The 23,741-nt window shown below is 42.2% G+C and overlaps 1 protein-coding gene across 2 annotated transcripts in view; it reads right to left on the bottom strand.

Annotated features, from left to right (window-relative positions):
• The window catches only part of Lsm6 (LSM6 homolog, U6 small nuclear RNA and mRNA degradation associated), a 355,072-nt gene extending 334,740 nt beyond the window's left edge, over positions 1–20,332 (bottom strand). For both annotated transcript variants that reach the window (XM_051205887.1, XM_051205886.1), the window contains exons 1-4: positions 20,198–20,332; positions 13,486–13,590; positions 11,367–11,480; positions 9,377–9,430 (exon numbers count right to left, since the gene is read on the bottom strand). In XM_051205887.1, coding sequence (XP_051061844.1) covers positions 9,396–9,430; positions 11,367–11,480; positions 13,486–13,579 — 243 coding nt within the window. In that variant the 5' untranslated portion in view covers positions 13,580–13,590; positions 20,198–20,332 and the 3' untranslated portion in view covers positions 9,377–9,395. The remainder of the gene's footprint in view (positions 1–9,376; positions 9,431–11,366; positions 11,481–13,485; positions 13,591–20,197) is intronic.
• Between the last annotated feature and the right edge of the window lie 3,409 nt (positions 20,333–23,741).

The raw sequence follows: 23,741 nt of genomic DNA, 5'->3' as shown, positions 1-23,741 counted from the left end.
TTCTCTTTCCACCTTTCCTGTGAAAAGGCAGCAGCTGTCCCTGCTTCTCTTCAGTTACCCCCAGTCCTGTCCTTGCCTGTTTTCTAGCATGTGAGGAGCCCTTTATTTCTTTATCTGAGACACTGAGGACAATAAACCAGTGCAGGCAAATGGAAGGCAGCTCTCACAGCTGGTTCTGCAGCCCACCTTTCCTTGTCTAGGCAGTTACTAATCTTCCAGTCACACTAACCACTCCACTGCCTTTCTGCACGAGGTGAGGAACTCTATTCAGTGACTGGTAAGGATTAACAGAGACGGCAATATGACATGGGCAGGTTGCCTCTCGAGACAAAAAGATACACTCAGTGCCAGAGACAGTGCTGGCTCAAGGAAATTAGGAGGACAATGTTAACTGGATGAAAACAATGATACTATATTAGGATGTTCTAGTTTGGTGCTCTAGACACTTAATAGTGAAAAACATTATGTGGTCATGACCTGTTTAAAAGTCATACTGTTAGCCAGGCATAGTGGCACACACACCTTTAATCCCAGTGCACAAGACACAGTGCCAGGTGGATCTCTGTGTTCGAGGTCAGCCTGGTCCATAACAGTGAGTTCTAGTCCAGCCAGGACTACATGGATACTGTCATAAACACAATACAACAAAAGCCATATTACTACCTTAAGAACCAAACCAAACCATAGCACCCCAATTCCTATTTCAAGGTTTTAATCTCAAATTTGTGACTGGCTTACTTCCTTTCCTAACTACCAATGTTGCCCACATCTCATTCATTCACCTGGAGGTTCCCAAATTCCATGTCACATGCAGGTTGTTTAGTGCATTAAGGCACTGAATCGGTGTCACCAGACAGGAGTTAAGCTAGCTAGCAAAGTCTTCTGAAGCTAGTCGGAATGTTTTGAAGAAATAAAATAAGACTCTAATCTCATTCACAAATGTGCCTGTTATCCAGGCTCCAAAAAGCCTCAGGACAAATTGGGGTTGGCCGTCTTGAATTATTCAGATGGCTTTCTGTCCCCGAGAGCAAACTGCTGGGCATGACCTCTGGCCTGTCCCTTACCACCTGAGATAACAGGATTACAGGATATTGCTCTCAGTGCCCACTGCTTCACTTGTGGAATAAGAGGTATTTCCTGGGCTCTTGTGAAAATTAACCAAATTGAACACGCATAGTTATTTTTAAAAACAAACAAGAAAAACAACCCTCTCCAAAGGTTTTCTCTTCACAGGGTTGAACAGGTTTGCTTTTGAGCTCTCTGATGCCCATTTCAGTAAGAACTATGCTATTTATCTGGCTCTGGCTATACGTCACATTTAGTTTATTCTGGTCATTGTGGCAAGATGACAGCTACTTACTCTTAATAATTGCTGTCACTTGAGCACTGTATTGTGCTTTTCTAATCACTGTGATGAAACACCTGAACTCAGTGTGGGAACTCATGGTGGGAGAGCCTAAGAGCTGGTCTTCACCAGCAAAGTCCAAGCTCGTGGCTGCTGGTTACATGGCCACCCAGGAAGCAGACTGGGTTATTACCATGACCTCCAAGGCCTACCTCCAGGAACCTTCATCCAGAAAACTTTGGCAAAGAGCTAGGGATCAAATGTTGACACATGAGCCCATGGAAGACATCCTGTGGCCTGTAGCACTCACTGGTGAGCATACTGTCCTTGTTGAGTCCAGTAGTGGCCATCCTTGGTGTTTTTTCTAATATCTCAGCAGTGCAAACTCTCAAACATACATGCTTGATGGGAAACATTCCATTCAAATTCCTTAAAGCACCCAGATCTCCCATCTGGTACCCATTGGATAACACTCTACGGAATGTGAAAGACACACACATGTCCTTATTCTGAGAGGATGCTTGAAGAATGGCTATCTGGACGAAAAAACAACAAACAAACAAACAAAAAATTAAAAAGGCGGAGGTATAGCTTGGTAGTAGTGCTCGTCTGGCATGTACAAGACCCTAGGTTCAATTCCTAGTCTTGAAGTAACAAATTGAAATGTAATTCATAAGAGGCAACTGGAGAATGATTCATGATCAATTCAAGAAGGATGTGTGGGGAGAGGAATGACGGCCAGTGTAAAGGCCCTCTTCTATACAACATGGGGGGGGGGGAGTCCAGGTTTCCCTAAAAAGTCTGGCAAAAACATGAGGAATCTTACTGAAACCTCACTGGTTTTTAATCAGGACAGCACATACTTCTGACATGATCATTTCAACTGATTTCCTCTGGTTTAAACAATTCCACTTCTCTAAAGAGACAGCATATTCACTTAGGAAAGCATAGCTTCATTTGGGTGAAAAGTCTATCTCCTGACTCTGTGTGTGTGTGTGTGTGTGTGTGTGTGTGTGTGTGTTGTGTGTGGTCCTGGGATCAAACCCAGCAACTCATCCATATAAAATAAGCACCCAGCCCTTAAACATTTTTTAAAAATACACATGGAAGTTAATAGAGCACTGGATCAGGGCTGTTTACACTTCTTGACATCCAGGAATTTTCCTCAGTTTACAAAGTGATCAGTTTCAGGGCATGGAGAGATAGCTCAGAGGTTAAGAGCACTGGCTGTTCTTCCAAAGGTCCTGAGTTCAATTCCCAGCAACTACATGGTGGCTCACAACCATTTGTAATGAGATTTGGCATTCCCTTCTGACCTGTAGGTATACATGCAGACAGAAAAAAATATATACACAATAAATAAATCTATTAAAAAAAGTGATCAGTTTCAATGAAAAAAAAATCTGAATATTATGTTTCCTACACGTTGTGCTAAATTGAAAAAAATGAGAAACTTTGACTAAAACACAGAATAAGATGTACTTAACATGGACACAACATGGTCTGGGTGAAGATGACTGTACAACTGAAAACATATGTGGTCATGGCTGTAAGAGCAGAGTTCTCACTTGGTATAGGCATTATGGCAAGGAGTGGGGGAGCTGGGTAAACCAGGAGTCACGTGACAGGATGGATGAGTCAGCTTTCTGTCACAATGACAAGACACTTGAGAAAATCAACTTCCAAGACAACTTATTTTCTCGAAGCTTTCCCTGCCCATGATCAGGTGGCTGGGGAAGAGCATCCAAGCAGGGAACTTGTGAACAGGGAACAAAGCCACTTGTGGTGCCCAAGGAACAAAGTAAAATAAGGGAAAGGGAGAACTCCTAAGACAGCCTTCCAAACCATGCCCTGATGACTGAAAACATACTAAGCCCCACATCCTAAAGTAAATCCCAACCCTTTCCAAGACCAAGCCTTTCTCTTGTAGCCTTTGGTGGACATTTATGGTTTGGGTGAGGCATCAAACTTCTCCAGTTGCCCTTAAACATCTGAGTCAAAGAGTCTGTTTTATGGAAACAAATGGAGCTAGAGTTGAGCTAGGGAGAAACAAGATAGATTCACAGCCTGTCTCCATTCTGTTCTACACTCCTGGGCCCTGATGATACACAGCCTTGGGTGTAGACACAGCTAAGGAACAAGACTGTTGAGTAATAATTAGAACCAGGGAGATTCTGAAGGGGAAAAACCCAAATTTTAAGAGACAGACATTGCAAAAACTACCAGTCTCTGCAAACAGTCTCTGTAGATATAAGCCAGAGGGTTGCTTTCTACTTTGGCCTAGTATGTTGTCACACCACAGCACTGCAATAACAAATCACTGTTAGCATCATCCTTTGAATGTGGAGAATAGCAGCCTATGTGTACATCTTAGGTCTCTATGTTCCACGAACAGAAGAAAAGAAAACTGATTTATTGATAGAAGTGAGGGGACCCAGCACTTAAGTATGGGTGGGATCTGGCTGCAGTGGCTCTCGGGTTTCTTCATCTGCAAGATGACCTTATTTAGGGACCATGAAGGGTGAATACAGGATTAATTCTGCTGGCTGATGACATTGGAGGGTGAGTAGAGAGTTGATCCCCATGTGACTCCTCCACTACACTTCTCAGATGCTGGAAAACCACCTCAAGAGATCTCCGCACCTACGCTAGAGTGCCAGAGAAATGGTGAATGGGTCCAAAGCAGACTCAATCAAGGATCTCCTGTTCAGGAGGAAACAACAGTAAGGTCCAGTCCCAATGACTGCACCATTTTGAATGAGTCTGCATAATCATTCTTGGGGTAAAAACAAATGCAGGGGTTTGGATGCACTAAAAAGCAAAGCTGTTGTGATGTGACATAATCCACACCTTGGAAACACATTTTACATGAAGCATGCTATGATACAGACTGCAGGTTCTAAGATCATCCACTTCTAGGGGAGAACATATACTAAGCTTTGTTCTGTTTCCACTGAAGTCTAGAAATGAATTGTCTCGGAATTCTGAAAGTTAACCTGACATGAAACAGCCACCATGATTTGTCTTTGGTCTTATTACGTGACTAAGGCATTAGGGACACAGGTCTCTCAATTCAGTCTTAAAGAAAGGATTCCCTTTCCAATGCAATAACAATCTAAGAACTCTGCTTCATGGAGGGCTATTAAGGACATCCATGACACAAATGATATAGTTAAGTCATAGCTGATTTTGTGACAAAAGGGTTAGGCCACAATACCCAAGTGTGTGGTACAACACTATCCTACCTGTGTGGGTATTGTCTAAATGTGATTAACACTTTAGCAAAGACTGAACCAAACAGTACACCCTTCATCTTGCAGCTGGGCCTCATGTAGCCAAGTGACAGTTTGAAAAGGACTGACATCCTTTTAGGAAGAGGGGTATCTCACTGAGTAACTCAAGCTCAAACTGCAACTGTTCTGCTGCAGACTTAACCTGCAAGTGCTGGACTTCAAAATTCCTCCATGTAGCCCACTCGGCATACACACCATCAGTTTGGTTTTCACGGAGAAGCATGACTGATACACACATGGTGGTATAACCAATCTTTGCCTACATTTCTGGTTTTCTTTTCTTGAGTACAAGAAAGGATTACTCTTATCTAAAAAAGCTATGGCCACATTACTTTGTTTGGCTCATACAAGTGGAAGTGAGTAGCATCAATTCTAAGCAGAACTGTAAGAGCTAGGAACTGATTCTTTATACTCTCCCCTGTGGCCACGAGGAGGGGATGGAGATTTACCTATGGCTCCTGTGAAGTATCGCTTGTTTCAGACCTTTAGGATTTGGAGACACTCTATGACACAACAGCTGGGAGGGGAAGCTGTCCTTCCCTGTCATTTACTCAACAGTTACACATAGCAAATTCTTAGCTTTTCCTCTATTGTTGAAATGGGTATTCTGATATAAACACTGAATGGTGATTTGGACTGAGGTATACAATTTGTGGTAATACACTTGTTTCTCCAGAGGCAGACACCCCCAGCTAAACACTGAGTTCAACTCCTGGAATCCAGTTGCAGAGAGGGAGGAGTGATAAGGGGTCAAGACCAGGCTACAGAAACCCACAGACAGCTGTCCTGAACAAGGGGAGCTCATGAATCCCCAGACTGATATCTGGGAAACCAGCATTGGACAGACTCAGACCCCCTGAATGTGAGTCTCAGTTAGAAGGCCTGGGCAAACTAAGGGACCTCTGACAGTAGAACCAGGATGTATCCCTGAACTTTGGGAGAACATTCCCCATTGAGGAATATTGCCTTAGCCTAGAGGCAGGAGGGAGGGCCTAGTCCCTACTCCAAATGACTTGACAGATTTTGTTGATCCCTCTTGGAAGGCACTACCCTCCCTGTGCAGTGGGGGGGGGGGGGGGCGGCGGCGCTGGAGGAACAGGGGGCATGGGAGGGAGGAAATTGGGATCAATACGTCAAATAAGAAAAAAATAAAATTTTTTTAAAAAAGGGGAAAAATAAACTTGTTTCTTCTCTGAAGTTATTTTATGTGGGCTATGACAAACTGAGTTCCCCTTTACATAATTAGATTTTGCCAAACACACCGCATTATTTCCATTAGGAGGCTTGCAATAAATGGAGTCCACATGGACTTGCCCATTTCTTGTGTAATGTAGGCCTTGAAAATTACTCTATCTCAATTGTTCAAATGTTGTGTGATTTTATAAAGTTCTAGAATATATCTACACTTTGTCTGCTGTGTAGCTCTCAAACTACTACCAAGGAAATAAAATTCTTTAATACTGCAGATGATAGTATTAAAACTGGAAAAAACAGCATGACAACTCTGGCTTTTGTTAGGTTGTATAAAAACAGGAAGTAAAATGAATAGGTCCATGAGGAAACAACAGATAGATGGAAATAATCAGAGCTCAAAGTTCTCCAGTTCCAAGTTTATATAAAATTGTAAGCTATGAGCACAGTCGAGATGATCAAATCCATTTATGATTTGTCTTCAAATTTCTGGCTCATCTAAAAAGACAGCATGGCATACTTTGTCCCATAAATAGCCATACTTGTAAGTGAACCTCAATGGTCTATGGGGGGCAGTGTCTCATTTACTCTTCTCTTCCACAGAAAGGAAATATTATAATAGTTTGTCCACACCTGCCATTCAATAGGTGCTGATTATCAACATCATTCTTCAAGTCCCCTCCCTTGGTAACCTCCCCTAACTTTTCAAGAAGTAACCAGGCAGAAAGGAACAGAGCAAACACCACTTGGGGCCATCTCCTGTCTCCACACACGAGGGATGCATACTGTCCACCCTGCCCCTTCTTAGGCAAGTAGACTTCAGTAGTACCAGCTGGTTGCTCAATGGAAACACTCATGGCCGTTCTGCCACATAGGGTAGGAGAGACAGCAGCTCCTGAGATGAAAACTATTGCTGGATTTTCAGATCACAGCACAGCTAACCTTGTACTCAGAAGCCTGGTTCACTGGTCGTCAGGAGCCACCTACTAGAACGGGATGGGTGCTGCTGAGCAGGGCCCTCTTGGGAGATCAGGGTTAGAAAAACTGCACTTCACCTTCCTTTCACGATGGTTCGTTTTGGGGCAGGACATACAATCCAACCTCAGTAACTAGTGTACATTGGTCAGGAGAACTCCAAGGTCACAGCATGTGGAGACTGTTGTATGAGAGCAAGCCAGCACTCTGGAGCACTGCTTTCTCTCAAAACAAGCCAGCACAAAGATGGACATGTCACTTGGCAGTGAGAGACTCCTGCAGACAGGATGCTTGGCCTGGAATACTGTCCCCCAAGAGCACTATGATTCTCAAAGACAATTTTCCCGCAGAGCTTGTTTCTAATGAAATAGACTATATCCTCAGGGGCGACAAGCCTCACACACAAGTTGATGCTGCTGTTTTCAGACCTTAAGGAAACCCCTTAAGCCTTTGTTCTATTTGTCACATAATTAAGAACTCCTAGCATGTATTACAAATTGCCTTGAACAAGAAGCTCAAGATGTGAACCATCTCTGAACGCTGAGAGAGAACATGAAAATCAGACCACATGTCTACCATCTGTATTTGTACTTGTCAACAGCTCTGTTTTGGGATAAACACATTTGAAGTAAGAATCAATTCAGCTTGGAAGATTAGCCAAGGAATAGCTCACAGACCAAAACAAAATGTGAAGTCAGATAGTCTAGAAACCAAGCACAAGTTCTGTTTCCCACAAAACATTCTGTTTTGTCACAGCCCAAGAGAAAGATGGTGGCAACTAGGGTTGGGGGTACAAGGATAAGGAAAATATATTTACTCAAGCAAAAAAAAAAAAAAAAATTTCACCCTGCAACAATTGTCTTTTCTATAACCCAACTGAAAACCATTCACAGACCACAAAGAAACTACAGTTAAGAAAAGATAATTTTAGCATTTACAATCTGTTTCAGAATTCTATCACATAAAGGTATGTACAGGAAAAATGTGTACTGGTCCAGGTGCATAATATTATCCTTTATTACCAAAAAATGGTGGCACTCCCCAGAGTCATTCTTGATTAAAAGCGGGTCTGTGGGTAAAAACACTACCCTACAATAGAGCTATTAAGTTGGAAATGGTAAGAGGGAAGTAGACTTCCACACTGGAGGAGAGGTCAGTGAAGGGGTGAACAAAGCTGGAATGCTATACACTGGAGGAGAGGACAGGGAAGAGGTGAGCAAAGCCAGGAGGGATCTTACACACTGGAAGAGACAGCTGCTGGAGTGAATGAAGGCACACAGTAACCTGGCAGCCTCACACACGCTACAAAACAAATGAGAACATGTGTGTGCCATTCTGAGAGACATCCATTTATAAAGAGCAAATTGGTGATTTGTACCTACACACTGGTCCCTTTTCAAGCCCCTGTCAGGAAGTGATCAATCACTGAAGGTTAGGGTGAAGTGTTTTATTTTCAGTGTGCACACCATCAAACATTACAAAGCATTTCTCCTCTTTCCTGAGTTATTAATTGTTTCTCGTTACTGTTTAAATGAGACAAATGTCATATACACCTCTCCTGAAAGCATTCCCTCCCTCCCAATCTACTCCCAGATCCTTCAACCAGGAAGAAACAGCGATTCTGTTTAGACTAAAGGAGGGATGAGGAAAGCCAAAACAATACCCATGGTCTTCCAGTGTCCACAAAACCAAAGCAACCGAGCACAGTCTCTGCAGTGCAAGCCTGATCAGCAGGAGTCATGCTGAAGACTGCCTGTGCCAAGAAACACTTCCCCAGAATACAACCCTTTCCCCAAGGGTATTTGCTAAGGGGCAGGAGCAAGTCCTTCCAAGCCTCACCTCAGCACTGGAAACTGAGTTTATGCACTGGGCGTTTCACTCCACCTCAACCACAGCCAGAGTTACAGTGGGAGGTGGGAGCCTGGACCACGATCTACGATGATGCCCGTGCTCTGAAAGGGAACATGGCAACGAAAGATGTCTAACTGCACAGGAGGACTGGGAGGTTGCCTTGAGGATTTCAAGTGTGGCCAACCTTATAATTTTCAAATCAAGAGATTTGCAGTATGCTGTGCGGGTACCACCACTATATTCCTAATTCTATTTTCAAGCTAGGTGACTAATCAACAGCTGAATTTCTGACCTCTGGTCACTTTACAGCCTGAGGCTGAAACTGTATGCCTTCTTAGAAGGTTTTTATCTACCTGCTTTCCATGGTGTAGATGGTGAGCAGAGAAGGGGAGACAAAGGAAGCCTTCAGAATACTGTGATCACAGGTTCAGGGATGCACCATTCAGTTGGCTGAATACATACCATTCAATGAAATGACCCTGCTAGTAAAACAACCCAGGAAAAATGAATCTTTTTAATTGTAGCACTCTATACAGACAGAAGTAAACACAAACACGAAAAGTTTAAGATTCAATCTGTAATGTAACATTGCTATCTTCTTTCAATGTCAATTTTAAAAAAGCCAACAAAACACACCAACCATGGTGGAAACGGCCAACTAAGAGTGTATAAGAACAAAAAACAAAACAAACTCTTCATAATAAAATACACCCAGCTCTGAAGAGCTGCTCCTGGCGTCTTCACATCCGTCTCTTCTGTGTACTTATATACAGCACTGAAAGACAAGAAGGAATTAGCAATCACTTCCAAGTCATCGAGGCAGTTTCAAAGGCAAGTGAGGTCTGGCTGACACCTCTGCATAATTTAAAGGATTGTATACCAAACAATGGAAGAGTCTGAGTCTCTCACATGATTACAACTAGTCTTATTTATGCATGTTACTGACTTTACAAATTATGACCAGGAATTCAAAGTGAACGTGCCTAGAATTTAAGAATGTTTTGTAATTAGCTGTATCACAATTAAGCTCCGAGGAGAGGAAACCAGCTAAACCGTCCAAGCAAGATCTAGCACTCGTGGCTGAGGAGATGGCTCATCACTTACAACCACTGAAGACTTTATAGGACACCAAAGCTGGGTCCTCAGTGCCTATAGAACACTTCACAACCACCTGTTCCTGGAGTTCTAGGGCGCCCAGGAACCTTGTCGGCTTTCAAGTACCAGGCACACATGTATGTTTACAGCAGCAGACAAACGCACTTTAAAAAAGTGTATTTTCATCTATCTCCCCAGTATAAAATAGAATTTCTATTTACTTTTATAATTTCCAGAGGAGAAAAAAGTGAAAAGTCCTTATTCTGAGTTTGCTATCAGTATCAACCTTTGATGTCATCCAAAGTTTAAGTCAGCTGGTCACACCACGGCCAACTTACTAAGCACAACAGAATGGCAGCTGCATGGAGACAGGCTAAAGGTGTCAAGCTATTACCCCAGGTGTACCCCTTTTCCCAGCCAACACATCCCAGATACTGACAAGCTTGTTCTAAGTGAACAGTAGATATCTCAGGCAAAGAGCTCAACATAGACCAATCAAGTGAACCCAGGTCCTCTTTAAGAGCCAAATACAAGTTGTAGGATAATGACAACTGTCACTAAGCATAACATGGAAAGCGCAGGGGATCATTAGCTATGAGAAAAGCTACTGCCAGGCAAAGTAGAGAAGCTGGATGGATGTCAATGTAGGAATATTTCCTGCTGACAGCTATCCCAAGGTGAGACAAGTTCATATTTCCAAGTAAAAAGGAGGAAGTCAAGTAAGAATAATAAAAAGCAGAAAAAATTCTACTTAAATACAAGCAAGAGATGTATATAAAAGTCAGGATCTGTTTTTGAGTTGCAGACATACTTTAATATTGCTTATGCTCAAACCATTGTACATTTTATATATTTTACTTTTCTAAGTATTTTAGGTATACTCCCGATAACCAAGTTTTTATGTTCTCATGTATTTCTTGCATATTAACATTTCATGAGTGCTATATGGAATGGTGAAATCTGCATTGTTCCCAGAGTACATCTACCTTATTTCAAGAGCCTAAACTTTAAAAGCTTCTCATACTCAGAAGTAAAGCAATCAATAAAAAACAAACAAAATAAAACAAAAAACCAGCTCTATCCAGGGATGGAACCTAAAAGTAGGCTAGTCAATTTGATACATATTCAAATATGATTTTATTGACAAACTGTACTTTAAACGAGGGAATGTAAAATAGCCACAGTAGGCATGGCAGCATGCAGCTGCTGACAGGTGAGACCATCAGAGTCCTGCTCTCAACTGTCGCTTCCCTGCACTCAGGAGGCAGAGACAAACGGATATCTGTGAGTTTGAGGCCAGCCAGTGAGTTCCAGGACAGCCAGGCTACAAAGAAAAACCCTGTCTCAAAAACAAAATGAAAAGATAACAGGGTCCTGGCCAGTAAAGCAGTATTTCCCAGCTCTTTATTAGTAAAGTGAGAAAGAGAATGTCTACTTCCCATCCATGGCAAATTCTCTTTCCATGCACAAACAGAACTGTTTTCTACCAAATTCTAAAATACAAGCACAACAAACAAACAAACAGGGGAACTTTAACATCATCTAGAAACTCCCCAGTGCTCTATTACAGGAGGAAAAGGCTTATCCTGAACACTATAGAGCAGGAAGCTGTTTACCATTGTTTCCTCGGATGAACGCATCGCCATACTTATTCTTCAGCTGTCCATTTACATACTCTTCTGTCTGTTCCAGTGCTATATTCATGTAGCCATCCAGGCAGGCCAAGACCCCTGGAGAAAAGTAAGAAAGAATTGAAAATTACAGGGTATATCTTAGAACTGACAATCACTTTATTCATTAGCCTTCAAACACAGTATAAAAATTCACACTGTAAACAAAACTCAATAGACTTAAACACAAAAGGAGTCTTTACTCTGTGCCAATCTAAATGAAGGCTGAACGGGCATAGCATGAGAGGAGTCACTGCAGCCACAATTCCAAGACAGGCAGCCAACTGTCACTCCCCTCCTGGTATGTATAATCACCACAGCAACTTTGGAAGCCTTCACAAAAGTATAAGCATTAGAATATCCCAACCAAAATGCCCTTCTTTGGAAACTAAGGACAGATACAGCAACTACGGGTGGACAAATGAGCCTCCACCCAGTGACATTTGTTACTTCAGCCACTAAGTGAAATATGGATCTGGCAGATTTATCTCACTCTTGCACAACATCTCCTGCAGCAGATGAATGTGCTCTGGGTTAAGAGGAAGTCTCCACAATCTGTTAAGATAATAGACAGCAGGTGCCCCTGAAAGCCCAGCTCAGAGCTGCGACTCCATCGAAGAGCAGCTTGAGAACAGAGAGCAACATATTGCATTATAACACATTGCATTCTGTTCTGTCAGAGTTAGACTATTTTTAAAATCAAAACTAATAGAGAAAAATGGCTACAAACATTCCAGAGAGCTTTCAAGGAAAACAGCTCTGGTGACTCATTAATTGTGTGGAGATGGAATAAATTTCTAAAATCTGACCAGACAAAGCCAGGAAGCTTCCAATTCTCAGCCTCTAATCTCAAGTGATATTTGTAAGAATAAAATCACACTACAGATTCAATTCAATTAAGTAAGTCAATAGTCCCATTTAAAATCTTAACTTCATTAATATGCTCCTCACTCTCTGCTTCTACCCCATTACCCTCTAAACAGAGGCTTCTTTTCAAAACCGTGTGTGTGTAATCAGAGCACAACACATTAGCGGAACAGAATTCAAACAATCAGACTAGACTGTTGTCAACTGTCAACAATTACTTCTCAGCCAAAGGACGATCAAAACATAACTTCACAGTTTGCTTGTTACCTACAATGTTACATTTAAAGCACATTAACAGACTAGGAAGAAATTCTAGGAATGATATGGAATTAGCCAAAATGGTAATTCAAGACATAATGCCACTATTACTCACTGTTAGTAAAAATATCTGATCTCATAAAAAAGTTAAAAGATAAAAAAGGAGGTTTTACCTAGCATGAGTATTGTGCCCATGCTGCAAAAACTAACACAAAACAAAACCCTGCTCAGGGTGTTAAAGCTGTAGCTCTTCTCCAAGATCAAGAAAAGAGACAATAAGCTAGAGAACTGTCACTGGTTCTTTTCCTCTTTCCTTCTTTTCCCTTCTGTTCTATGGAGACTCACAGGGACCCACCCACTCTGCTCCAAGTGCTGGAACTAAATTAAAGGTGTGCACCCAATCCAGCCCTGTTCCTTTCTTGCTAGAACATTACTGGTTATTGTAGTTAAAAAAAAAAAAAAAAAAAAAAAAAACTGTATAGGGGGCCATCCTGCTCTGTGGCCAGGGATTGTCTCCACACAAGGGACTACAGTAAAACACTGCTTCCCATTACTTGCCCAGAAGGTATAAACAACCAACTAAAATATGTATTATTACTTTTATAAACAGAAACACTTTCCCTAAAGAAAAAAGAACAAAAGGCTAAGACAGTAACATCCTCTTTAAAAAGTATATGCTGAAAAAGTAACACACACACACGTTACCATGTGTCAAAAATCTGGAAAACCCAAGTCTATTTCTCTTCTTTGGGCTTACCTAAAGTTTATGGCTGACACTGCAAGTTAGAAGCACACACTGATGTAATGGGAACCACCTCAGGGGTAGAGACAGGAAAACTGTCAGTGAGCAACAATTGGTCTATTGGGTATATTAAGAGGCTAATAAAGTAAGAAGTCAGAGCTTGTCATTGCAGTTACAGTAGTTAGGATTAAACACTACCTCGATAATCCACTCCAGAGTTGAGTTTCACCACAACTGGCCGTCCGATGATCTGCTTTAAGAAGTCACTAGGGGTTTGTTTCCGCAGACTCATTGTTAACAACCCTGGTCAGAGATAGGAAAGAGCAATGAATGTACAGGCTAAAGTTAATAAAACAAAATAAAAGCAAACTAAACTCTTGGGCCTTTAACATATCCACAGGAGTTGGGCCATCAAAGCACTCTGTATGCCTACTGCAGCACTGACAGCTGACCTGAGTTCAGGCAGCCCACGTGCAGCCTTGGAGCTGATTACAGAGCAGTTATTCCTAGTCACCTGTCCTGCTGTGGCATACACATGACCCCATATAGCCACCACCACCTCAGCCAAGTAATATTTGTTCTATGCCAACAGCTCTATTAACATCTATAAATACAACATGCAATCTCAACCCTAGAAAGGCATAACATTCCCATTTTACTGATGAAAACAGAATAGAAAGATTAAATAACTTCTGCCAAATTGTGGTGAAACAAAAATATGGTAGAATATTTAAGTTAAATCCAACTTAAAGCCCACATTATACAAAGTGGACCCACTCACCATCACCAACAACTAACATCTAAACATTTCTCTGAGAAGTCATAATTAAAACCTAAAAAGTGAATATATACACACCGGCACTGCCCACGTACTGATTCAATGAGGCAGTTAGTGTGTGAAAATGTGTCTCCCGAGTGCACACACGTGTGGAAGCCAGAGGCTGATGGACATCTTCCTTAGTTCCTATTCACCTTATTTTTTGAGATGGAGTTTCTCTCTGAACCTAGAGCTCACAGACTTTGCTAGACTGTCTGGCCAGGCAGTTACCCCAGACCCTCATCTGCCTGCTCAACTCTCCACATGGGTGCAAGGGATTTGAAGTTCCTTACGCTTGTTCAGCAAACCCTTTTTCTAACAGCTGCCTCCCCAGACTGGTAGGTACTGTTTTAGTCTCATTTTAGAGGTCACTAAACACCCCGCCCAAGGTCACAGAAGTTCAGTCACAATTATGGTTGGAGTGCTCTGAGCAACAAGGGGAAAGTCATGAGAGTTCATATCTAAGAGTCTAATAACTGGACCCAGGTATGTTAAGTTCCATCAAGTCTTTCAAACTTTATCCTGTTATGCGATAGCTCCCCCTCAAAAAGTATTTCAATAAATAAAGGAAAATACTAGTCACTTAAGCAGAAGCCAGAAACTGGAAATTGTTTTTGTTTTAGTGAAATTCAGCAAAACTCTTTTGTAGCTACCATGCTTCACAGTATGTTAAGGATTTACCCTATCCCTAATCCTACATTGTGGTTTTCAATTAAAACCTTCCACAAACAGCACTGTTGATTTCACTCTGAGTATATCACCCAATCCATCAATGCTGTGAGGATGCTGTCCAAGTTCATGCATGCGGGATTAGCCACTTGGTGAAGCTGGAGTCCTAGATGGCACATATTTCATCAGTTCAACAGAAGTGTATAAACTATATGCCCGACTTTTACTTCAGAATCCAGGATTCTCTGTGTTAAGGGGCAGGAATAAATCAAAGGGACAAGAATTTAAGGTAAATATTCTCTTACCCAAGAAGCCAAGTACTAAGGTTAAACAGAAGAAAATATAAACTTTAGAAATTATCACTTGAACTATCCGTAGCTATCCCCAAACAAGAATAAAAAAAAAAAAAAAAAAAAAAAAATCAACTGATTATTTTGCTCAGCAAATGTGAACTTTTCCATTAAGTTGTCAGTTCATTTTCTTAACAAATAACTAAAATTACAACTGCTATTTATTCAAGATGCTGGTCACACAACAATTTTATTTATGTTGTTTGAGTTTAAAGAACAAAAAATGGCTAAGTAAATACTGTAAAGATTCAGTGCTTTTCATGAGTTTAGTAAAAACAAACAAATCTTCCCATTCATCTACAAGCCATATGCCTGTGTCTTGCACATGCACTGTTTTATAGCTAAAACTTCTTGGGATTACTTCCTACCAGAGAGGCTGGTTCCCCCATGTGCAATCTGAAATAAAGAAGGCTGTCTATGTGCATTCAAAACTCAAGCCTCGCAGGGTTGGAAAGTTGGCTCAGCGGTAAAGTGTTTGCTGTAAGCAAAAGGACCCACCCGAGCTTGGCTCCACAGCACCGGGTGAAGCTAGGTACACTGAGACACATGGTAACTCTGGCACTAGGGGGCAGAGACAGGAGGATCCCAGCCGTGTGCTAGCCAGCCAGTCTAGGCCAAACAGTGAGCTCCAGGATCACTGAGAGACCCTGTGGAGAGCTTTGTGAAACTCATCAAAATCAACCAAGGTCACCACATGGGAATGCATGGATACATATGCGCGCGCGCGCACACACACACACACTTTTTGAAAACCTAGTTCATGGTAAATGCAAGGATTGTTAATTTCATGGCTAACAGCATTATATTTTCATATGAAAAGCTACTGAAAGAAGAAAATACAACCCTAGGCTTAACAGTACTCACTGCTTTAAAACCTCAGATGCAGGTAAGGGCTGTACCAGGTAAGACAGGGTCTTGGAATTTACTCTCTAGAGTAAGTTCACTCACACAGATGTGGCAAATTTCAAAAAGGCTGTATGCATACGGGTAGCATTACATACAGAGGTCCACTAAAAGAAGACTGAGCCTAGACATGGCACATCAGAGGAAGCCAAACACAACAAACAGTCTGCTAGCAGCAAAAAGAGAAGGCAAAGGCACTGGGTACTGTGGGTTTGAAAAGAAAGTCTACACATGCAGTAAGGAGAGAGCTGTTGGAATTCACCACGGCCACATTCATTCTTGGGTAGCAGAAGCATGAGCTCTGGGTTAGCTTCCCAGCTGGAGTCGGTGGACTATTAGAAGGTCCAGCAGGTCTGGACCAGCATGGCATGTCTGTCTTTGTGAACCTAGACGCTCATGAACTGGCTAGCTGGAGGACACCATGGTCAGAAAAAGGGCACAGGAAAACCCTCAGCAGGAATCTGCTTGGGTCCTGCTTCCTTTTTCAAGTGGCAGAGCACATATCATTAATTCAGACTCCTGTAGTCCTTTGCTTCTTGTTTTCTCCCGTATGTGTCACTATCTACACTTTATAAAAAGGACAAGTCTTTGTCTCTAAAGACTTCAAGGAAAGGATGAGCTACAAGCAAGTCCCTCATTTGTTCCCTAGAGTACATTCTATTACATGGCTACACAAGGGCACTTTTGAAGTTATTTGGAACGAGTATGGCTGCCTCAAACTCAAACTCGTTGTACCGAGGAAGCCAGGCCCTTTGCATCACTCTTCATTAGGTTCCTCGTACTTCCTGGTACTTAATGACTTGCCCATAAATTCATTTTGTACAAGTAAATTGGTCTTGGCACCACAATTTTTCTCATCACTTGGCTCAAGTAATTTTAAGTTTCCATCTTTTAAATTGGATAAGGCAGAAGGAATAGTTTTGACAATTTTTGAAGCAAGAGATAAGACTTTTGAACCATAAACACAAGAAAAGGACTTCCTTCTGTCAGGGTCACCTTGGTAAAACTCCTTTCAAAAATCAAATATACTCACCTTCTCTATGACTCCAGTCCCTCCCCCGATTCCTATGCAGGCTTGTTTTAAGTGACCTGTTTTCATAAGTGGCACTCTATTTCTGGTCAGAAGCCACCAAGAGGTCTAGTATGATAGCATCTGTTGTACACTGGCTTTTTTCAAAGTTAACGAGAGTGAAGAAGCAGGGAAGGAGGTATATATGGTATGTGTCAATTTTATTCTCCCAATGGTATGCTAAGCATGTTAGAGCCAGCGTCCTACAGACATTTTTAAACTTGAAGGGGACAGGTAGCCTTGGCACCTTAACAGATTGAGTAAGTCTGTGGAAAAAGCATTCAAAGCCAGTGTCAAACAAAAGCCCTGTCCCAATCTCTCCCCACCAACCTACACACCACAGGTCCAGCTACTCCACAGCTGCTAACCAGTAAGACCTTCATGAATGACCGGTAACACAAGGAAAGCAGGAGCACTTGCTTACAAGATGAGACATCCACATGTGCAAAGATGCCTGTTAAAATGCAGATTTCTGAAGCTTACTCAGCCAAAAGGCTGTCCTTTAGTTTTTGTTTTTATTGCTATTCATGTGTCTTATTTAGTGGGGCAGAGGCAATAAGCATATGCCACAGTATGCATATGGATGCCAGAGAACAACTTTTTTTTTATATATAATTTTTTTATTTAATTTTATATAACAAAGTCAGAACAACTTCTGGGAGTCTGTTCTCTCTTTATACTAAATGGGGTCCAGGAATTGAGCTCAGGTTGCCAGGCTTGGCCATAAGCACTTTGCAAGCTGTTCTCAACCAGAGATGATTTTTGTGCCCCACCCTCCAGGGACATTTGGAAATGTCTACAGACATTCTGTATTGTCATGATAGGAAAGTGGGAACTAGACCCTAGTGAAGAGAGAAGCCAAGGACATCCCTCAACAATACACAGTGTAGAACAGTGGTTCTCAACCCTCCTAATGCTAAGACCCTTTAATACAGTTCCTTATATGTGGTGACCCCAACCATAAAATTATTTCATTGCTACTTCATAAATGTAATGTTGCTACTATTATGAATAATATATAAATATCTGAAATGTGACTGCCATGAAAGGATCTTTTAACCCCCCCCAACAGGGATTCAACCCTCAGGTTGAAAACCACTGGTGTAGCGGCTAGTCCTTTATAACAAAGGATGATATGGTCCAACACGTCAACGGACAAAATGTTTGCCAAAAAGCCCTATTCACCACCACCTCCTTCCCTCCTCTTCAAACCTTATTTTCTCGTTTAAACAACAAGCAAGGTACTTTAGAATAATCAAATGTAAATGAGAACCAGATGATATGTACATAAGCTTGTCACCTCTCCTTATCTGTGGGTCCAGCCAACATCTATTAACATGAAGTTGCAATTCCAATTCCAATGGTTTTACTTGTTACAGAGTTAAAGGGTTTTCCCTTGTCATCACTCCCTAAGCAATACTCCACTGCAACCACTTACATCCTACTACACATTGTGAGTAATGTAGAGATGATGTGAACAGCATGGGAAGACTGCATAGCTTACATGCAAACACACATATGGAACTTTAAACATCCATGTACTCTTTGGTATTGGGAGCTCTGCACCCAGCCCCTCTCAGATACTGAGGGACAACTGCATTACTTATCAGGAGTATTTTATTCCTACACAGAGAACCTAAAAACAGCCATCAAAATCTTGAAGGGGTTGACATTCTAAATAGTAAATTTCTACTGAACACACAAAAAAAGTGACTTTTCTATTTTCCAGTCCTTCATTTATAAAAGGAGAAAACAAGCCAGGGATTTTTTTTTTTTTTTTTTTTTTTTTAATTTCTACCAGGCCACCCTTCAGTGAGAGAAGCAGTAGTTAAGGGTACTCACTTGGGAGGCAGGAAACCTGAGTTCTAATCTCCTCTGCTACCCATCTCACCTCTCATGGCCCCAATCTCATCTGCAAAATAATGGAGTCATATGCTAGATGATTACTGATTGTCTCTTCCTGTCCCAGCATCTGATTAACTTGTGCAGTAATACACACATACACACACACACACACACACACACACACACACACACGGAGTCATATGCTAGATGATTACTGACTGTCTCTTCCTGTCACACACACACACACACACACACACACACACACACACACACACACACACGGAGTCATATGCTAGATGATTACTGACTGTCTCTTCCTGTCCCAGCATCTGGTTAACTTGTGCAATAATACACACACACACACACTTAATACCAGCTCTCTCTTTCTCTCTCTCTCCCCTACCACACAGTTAATACCAGCTCTCTCTCTTTCTCTCTCTCCCTACCACTCCCCCGAATATTCAGCAGCAAAACCTTGACCGCAGAACTTCAGGCACTACAATAAAAAATAAACAATGTCTGAAGTAACCCCGGAACCACACGGTTGGAAGATCCGGAGTTCAAAGCCAGACTGAACCACACCGTGTAACTTTAAACAAGTTCCCCGGCAGCAGTAATGATTCCGAGGAGAGGCTGTGCTGTGTTTGCTACTGTTAGAAACACAGATCTAACCCCATAACCTCTCTTCTGAGAACTTGTCCAAGGAGATTGTGAGAAATAAGGAGTTAAGGGTGGGAAATGCATCCGAGTTAAACAATCAGGCAAACACCTGAGTAGCTTATGGGACCCACACAATGCTAAAACAGGGGGCCAAACAAAAGAAATGAATTTTAAAATTACACCGTGCTATATCTGTTTAATGCAAACAGAAATCTGAATATCACTGGTAATACTAGCTGAAGCAGAAACCGGTATACACAAGAGAAAAGGAGTTGGCAGACGGAAGCGTTCAGCAAGGATCATTTCCTCCGCTCGCCCTACGTGGGGTTCCCTGCGCGCACTGAGCGGGCGGCGGCGGAGGGCGCGGGAGTGACGCGCCACCTAAGCCCGGGCGCTACCACAGCCAGCGCCGGGCGCGCGCACCACGGCGGCGCGGGAGCGCGAGGCCGCGTGGCCCGGGCGGCCTTCTCCTGGCCGCAGGCCCGGGCTGGGCTCCAGCCGCTCCCCCGCCCGGCCCCGGCCCTCCGCGGCCTAGGCCGACCGCTCCGCTCCGAGCACGCACCCGCCCCCACTGCCCCTCCCGGGCCGCAGACTCACCTCGCAGCCGGATCCGGAGCCCTCACAGGCCGGGCCTCCGCGGACGCGCGCGGCGAAAACCGAAACCGCCCCCGGCAGCGCGCTTTCCTGTCTCACCCAATCAGCGGCCTCCTTGCCTACGGCAGCCCGCGGGGATCAAAAGCATCAGACGGTGCCAGAACGCTCATTTCTGAGAGCTGATTTGTTCAGTGGCGAATTCGGTGCCCAGGGGTTGAAGTGAAGGCCAGTGTTATGATGTCCCGTTTTTTGCTTTTTGGGTTTTTTTTTTTTTTTTTTTTTTTTTTTTGCCAGGAAGTCGAATAAAAAAGCAAAACAACCAACCAAAAAAAAAACTAGAAGTGATCGTTTGAGATTCCAATACAGTAATACCTTAAAATCACAGGAAACAGAAAATTATGATTAAAATAACAGGCTACTAAGTACCCGAAACAGCCTTAAATAATTTAAAGCAAATAAAAGTTAAAGGCCCCGAGCTTCCAACCGACTTCTGGATATTAATTAAATGTATGAAGTTTAAGTTACTGTTAAAGATTGTTTCCATAGCAATGTTGATACAAAAAATATAAATAATTTAAAGCAAGTCTGAGTTACAATGGCTCCAACTGTAAGAAGACATTACAAATTCGTTTAATTGGAAATTGCATGCAGATACCATTTAAGGGCTGTGTGGGAACTTGGTTTGGGATAGTGCATGAATTCTTAGTATATGCTGTCTATTTATGGAAGGAAAAGATTACAGGAAGACTTGATTCTTTTTTTCTACAAATAAATACACTCATTTATATTTTAATTTCTCTTTTTATTGTATTTAGGATTTATATTTTAATTCCGTTTCTGATGTTTAACCATCAACACAGTTATAAGACTTTCAAACAACAGCTATCTGCCCTAAAATACAGAACTACTTCCTGAGACAGAAAGTGTTTCCTCCTTTCCTAAAACCCTCTTAATGATGGGCGAAAGAAATAGAGCTGTGACTGGTGTCACAGACAGGGAACAATGTGTGTGTGTGTGGGGGGGGGTGATAAGGAACAGCCATATCTTTCTATCCCTCTGTGAAACCTCAGCTGATATCAAGACCACCAATTACAGACATTGATAAGACAGTATTTTAGGCTCTTGAAATGTAAAATATAAAATTAAGAACACAAAGTCACATTTAAATCAAATAGCTTTCTGTAGAGAAGAAACATGCTATGCCCTGTCCCTAAAATAGCCTGCTTTGTAAGTCAAGCTGGCAGCTGAGGGTTTAGCTCTGTTGATGGCACGCCTGGTGTTCATTAACATCTGTGACACCACAGTGGTGGGCACAGTGGTTGGGGCAGTGGTGGGCACCCAGGTGTGGGTACAGTGGTGGGCACAGTGGTGGGCACCCAAGCATGGGTGCAGTGATGCACACCCAAGAGTGGGTGCAGGAGGGTCAGAAATTCAAGCTCATCTGCAGCTTCAAAAAAAAAAAAAAAAAGTTTGAGGTTAGCTGGGCTATTTAAAACCTTGTCTCAAAAAAAAACTGTACTATATTCCTCACTGGTTGCTTTAATTACTATAAGCATATTACATATGTAGTCTTGGATAGGTAGTAGAAATAGATTGCCACAGAGCCATGATGCAGCTATTGAGTTTGGCTGGTGAGAGAAAGTGGGAAGAATTTGGGGGCCTGGTTCATCTGCAGGACACAGTTGCCACTGTCTTCAAGGACACAGCTCTATAAAGTCCCAAGGCAAGAAATGGTTGGGCCAACAAACTTATAAATATGTGGTTATTCTAAGAAACCTCTCAGCAGCTTATAATTGGCCTTTACCAAAACACCAGAGCTTTCCACATTGCCTGGGTGCATCTTTTACTATATTTACAAGGAAAACATGTACAAAACTTTTTCCACATTCTAGTTCAAAAGCCAGTCTTCAAAATCCTACACATAAGTCTAACTTATTAGGGAGACTTTAACAGCATAAAAATGATTGGGTAAGCTAGTCTGGTTTACTTAAGTCAGGTGTCACAATAATAAGCCTACATTGTCACATAAAGACCATCGTTGACATTGGAATGCACCCGTGGTATACACTGAATAGGCTTTGGCACTTGCATAATAACATGTCCACAATTATAACATTATAGAGAATAGTTCCACAGCTCTAACCACTCTGTACTTCGCCCATTTACCTCTTCCTTCCTCTCAGCCATGCCAGTCACTCATTATTTTTTCCTTTCATGGTGATTTTGCCCTTATACAGTGTCATAGACTTGGCATACTGTACACAGCCTTTTCAGAGTGGCCTCGATTCCTCCAAGCCTTTACCACTCGTGTCTTTTAGGTGCAGGGTAATATTCCATATAGATGTAGCACAGTTCGTTTGTTCATTCACCTGCTAAAGGTCAGCCTGGTTGTCTCCAAGTTATGGCAATTACCAATAAAGGTATTATAAATGTTTCTATGTATGTGTTTGTGTGGAATTAAGTTTTTAATTTTAAACTTATTTTATTTATCTATTTTCCATTTTTAAAGGTTTATTTATTTTATTTAATGTGTTTTCCCTGCATATATGTATATGTATCACCTGTGTGCCTAGTGCCTGTGAATGCCAGAGGAGGGTATCAGATCCCCTGCAATTGGAGATACTAATGATTGTGACCTTACCATGTGGGTGCTAACAACTGAGTCCAGTCTTCTGCAAGAGTAGCAAGTGCTCTTAACTGCTGAGCCACTTCTCCAGCCCCTGAATTTATTATTTATGTGTCTATATGTGTGCATGCTTGTGCCTGCATTGCCAGAAGAGGGTGCTGGGTCCCCTCAAACTGGAGCTGCAGGCGACTAGAGTGCTGGAAACAGAACTTGGGCCTTCTGGAAGAGCAGAACCACTGGGCTTCTCTCCAGCCCCTGGAATGAGGTTTTAAGCTATTTGTGCAAACATCGACAGCTGTCCCTGGGTGTACGATGGCTGTACAGTGAGAGCGTGTCTACTTTTGCGAGGACTTCTGTGCTGTCTCCAGTGTGCCTCTCCCTTTGCTGTGGCCTCAGCAGTGAATGACACGTCACGTCTCCAGTATTTTACATTTGGGCTGCTCTGAGAAGTACATTATAGAATCGCATTGTAGTCCTGATTTACAATTCCCTAATGACACCATGTGCTCCTATGCTTGGTTTCTAGCTGTAAGTTTTCTTTGCCCATGTACCTGTTCAGGACCATGGTCAAGTTTTTAATCAAATCGTTCTTTTTGTTGTTGAGTTATAGGCATTCTTTTTAGAGGCTAGATAATTAATAATCCTTTGAAACATGTCCTTTGCAAATGTTTTCTCCCGGTCTGTGACTTTGTCTTCTCAACTTTCTAAAGCCATTGTTCCCCAAATAGATAAGTGCTACTATAAAATGCTGAGGCGGACTCTTGCCATGTCACTATAGTTGGGTACTTCTACAATTATTTGTGCCAATTCTTCTCTTCCTCCTCCTCTTCCTCCTCCCCCTCTTTCTTCTTTGTGTGCGTATGAGCGTCTGTGCCAGAGGACAACACTGAGTGTCATTTCTTGCGACCTGTGTTTTGAGAT

This window comes from Phodopus roborovskii, unplaced genomic scaffold (assembly GCF_943737965.1).
Source record: "Phodopus roborovskii unplaced genomic scaffold, PHOROB, whole genome shotgun sequence".
Lineage (NCBI taxonomy): Eukaryota > Metazoa > Chordata > Mammalia > Rodentia > Cricetidae > Phodopus > Phodopus roborovskii.
This window is presented reverse-complemented; position numbering and strand designations above follow the sequence as displayed.